At 44.4% G+C, this 2,454-nt stretch overlaps 1 protein-coding gene across 1 annotated transcript in view; it reads right to left on the bottom strand.

Annotated features, from left to right (window-relative positions):
- Positions 1-739: 739 nt before the first annotated feature.
- Positions 740-2,454, bottom strand: part of nkx3-2 (NK3 homeobox 2) — a 2,316-nt gene continuing 601 nt past the window's right edge. The window contains exons 1-2 of the mRNA XM_030108881.1: positions 2,418-2,454; positions 740-1,897 (exon numbers count right to left, since the gene is read on the bottom strand). The exon at positions 2,418-2,454 is cut by the window's right edge and continues 601 nt beyond it. Coding sequence (XP_029964741.1) covers positions 1,473-1,897; positions 2,418-2,454 — 462 coding nt within the window. The 3' untranslated portion in view covers positions 740-1,472. The remainder of the gene's footprint in view (positions 1,898-2,417) is intronic.

The following is a 2,454-nucleotide window of genomic DNA, read 5'->3' as shown; positions in this document are numbered from 1 at the left end:
TCTTCTGCCAGCCTGAAACGGGAGCCCTTTTTTCCTGCTCCGACTTAAATTTAGCCGCAGTGACATGGGCCTCCTTAACCCCGGAATACTCCTCTCCTCGTGTTGACATACAGCCTTAAAGGTACCTGTCAGTTTGCCCTGTCCGGGATTCACGGAGCTATTCATCACTGTCTGACAGGTGTGTTTGGGAAGAGAGCCATGGTGGCCCGGATGGCAGGTTCCCAGCATCACGAGGAAGAGGAGGAGGAACAACTCTCATCCGACTGGGAGATTTTTTTCCCCAAAAAGATATGCAGATAAATTATTACCAAGTATGCTTATATTGTCTTGGTTAATTCCTGTCTCATTAGGCTTTTTGTTTATGGCTCTGCAAAGCTTTTATGTGAATTACAGTTTAGTAAATGAAGGAGGAGACGTTGTAACTTTCGTGCGTAAAAGTTCGCAGGATTTTACAAATAGGCTGAATATTCCTCCTTTATATTCCAGTCCTGTTTGAGTCGTGCATTGAAAGCACGCTATAAAACTAGACTATTTTCATTATAAATAGATATACTTCATATTGAATCAGAGGAAATAAGTAGATTTAACTTTAGAATGATTATTTGAGGCGCAACACAGTGTCTATACTCTCGACCTCCACAACAGATGTTGCGATTTCTAAACTGTCAACGTTTTAAAAAAAAAACATTAGAAAATCCTCAATTTGTTGACAAAAATATGACTGTTTTATTAATTTTCCATTTGTGCCAATTTTACAGTTTTTAATATAAATGTTCAAATAAAATATAGTCCAAATTAAAGTAATGCCTTAAATGTTTTAATGCTTTCGATCTGAACAGTCATTGAACACAAAAAAACACAAGTCGAGCCTGTTTGTCGCTTTCAGGCCCAGAAAAACTCCACAAACCGCCTGTTTTCAGTCTGACACCGAGCATGCGCACACATAGAACGCGTTTTACACTGAAGTACTGCATCGTTATTTTCTCCAAAGTGCTGAAATATCTTACCTTTAAAAACACAGCAAGAAAAAAAAAAGAAACAACCTGGAACAGCTTTTTGAGAAGTTATTGAAAATATGCCTGTTTTTTCTCCAATCAGAGGTAGGAAGGTCAAATAGAAACCAACATAAGGTGAGATTTTCTGTCTGTTTTGGGGCAGCAGGGTCCCACAGGAGGATCCAGGAGGGCGCAGAGCTCCACTCAGTTCCTAAAGTCCTGACCGTGTCGCTCTTCTGGTCCCGTCTCCACACTAGTTCAGATACTTAGGATTTCAGAGAATAAAACCATTAAAATGTCTCATTTGGCCCCTCTGGAGAGGCTCTTATTAAATGCGTATGAGGAACCCGTGATAGTTTGGGAAATAAGAAGATTCGGGTCCTTTCAGGTCTCCTTCTCTTGTCGAAATAAAATGTTATTTTTCTTTCCTGGGAGCGAAAACGACTAAAAAAAAAAAACCCAGAATAAATACAGTTCTCACTGGTTCCCCGCACACGCTGAGAGTGTCCAGGCCGGGAGGCAGTAGGCGTAGGGGTAATAGTAGGACGGCTGGAGGGAGAGCAGCGGCGGCCGGAGGATCTCTCCCGGGCTGTACTGTCTCTGGTCGTCCCGCACCAGAACCTTCACCGCCACCTTCTTGGCCGCCGGGGTGGACGCCATCAGGTCCGCGGCCATCTGCCGGCGCTTCGTCTTGTAGCGGCGGTTCTGGAACCAGATCTTGACCTGCGTCTCCGTGAGCTTGAGGGAGGCCGCCAGGTCCGCGCGCTCCGGGCCGGACAGGTACCGCTGGTGGTTGAAGCGGCGCTCCAGCTCGAAGACCTGCGCGTGAGAGAAGGCGGCCCTGGAGCGCTTCTTCCGCTGCTTGGGCTGATCCAGGCTCTTCTCGTCCAGGGCGCTGCAGTCTGCGGGGAGAAGGGGGCACGCACGGATCACGCGTGGGAAACTAACTCCCCGAAACTCTCTGATTTAATGTTTTGAGTTTTAAAGTATCTGCTCAAAATACAGTAGGACATTTTAATCCAACTGGATCAGATCTTCTGTTGTTCCTGGAATCTTTTTTTCTCAATATTTTGAGGTTAATTCACCTTGTCCAGCGGAGTGGAAGATCATGTTGTGATTTTTTTTTATAACACGAATGAAATTATATATCTTGAAGATGCAATGTTTGCTGTTTCTTTAATTTATTTTCTCACGATTGCAACAATAACATGACCAACAAAAGACGTGCGTTATCTGTATGATCGGTGCGTAAAAGTTAGGATGAAATATTCCTCAAACTGTCCATTTATCTGAGTCTACACATCTGTAACAGCAGTGAATACATCTGTACTGAAATACATCCATTCCCTCGCTAAAACCAAACAGTTTGAATTCATGTATTTGCTTTTCTTCCATGCGGGATCTTCTCCCCGGCCTACTCACCCGTTCCGTTGTTGGGCTCGCTGTCGCTCTTGGCGTT

This window comes from Salarias fasciatus, chromosome 2, assembly GCF_902148845.1.
Source record: "Salarias fasciatus chromosome 2, fSalaFa1.1, whole genome shotgun sequence".
Taxonomy (NCBI): domain Eukaryota; kingdom Metazoa; phylum Chordata; class Actinopteri; order Blenniiformes; family Blenniidae; genus Salarias; species Salarias fasciatus.
Note: the sequence above shows the minus strand (reverse complement) of the source record. Positions and strands in the feature narration are given on the sequence as shown.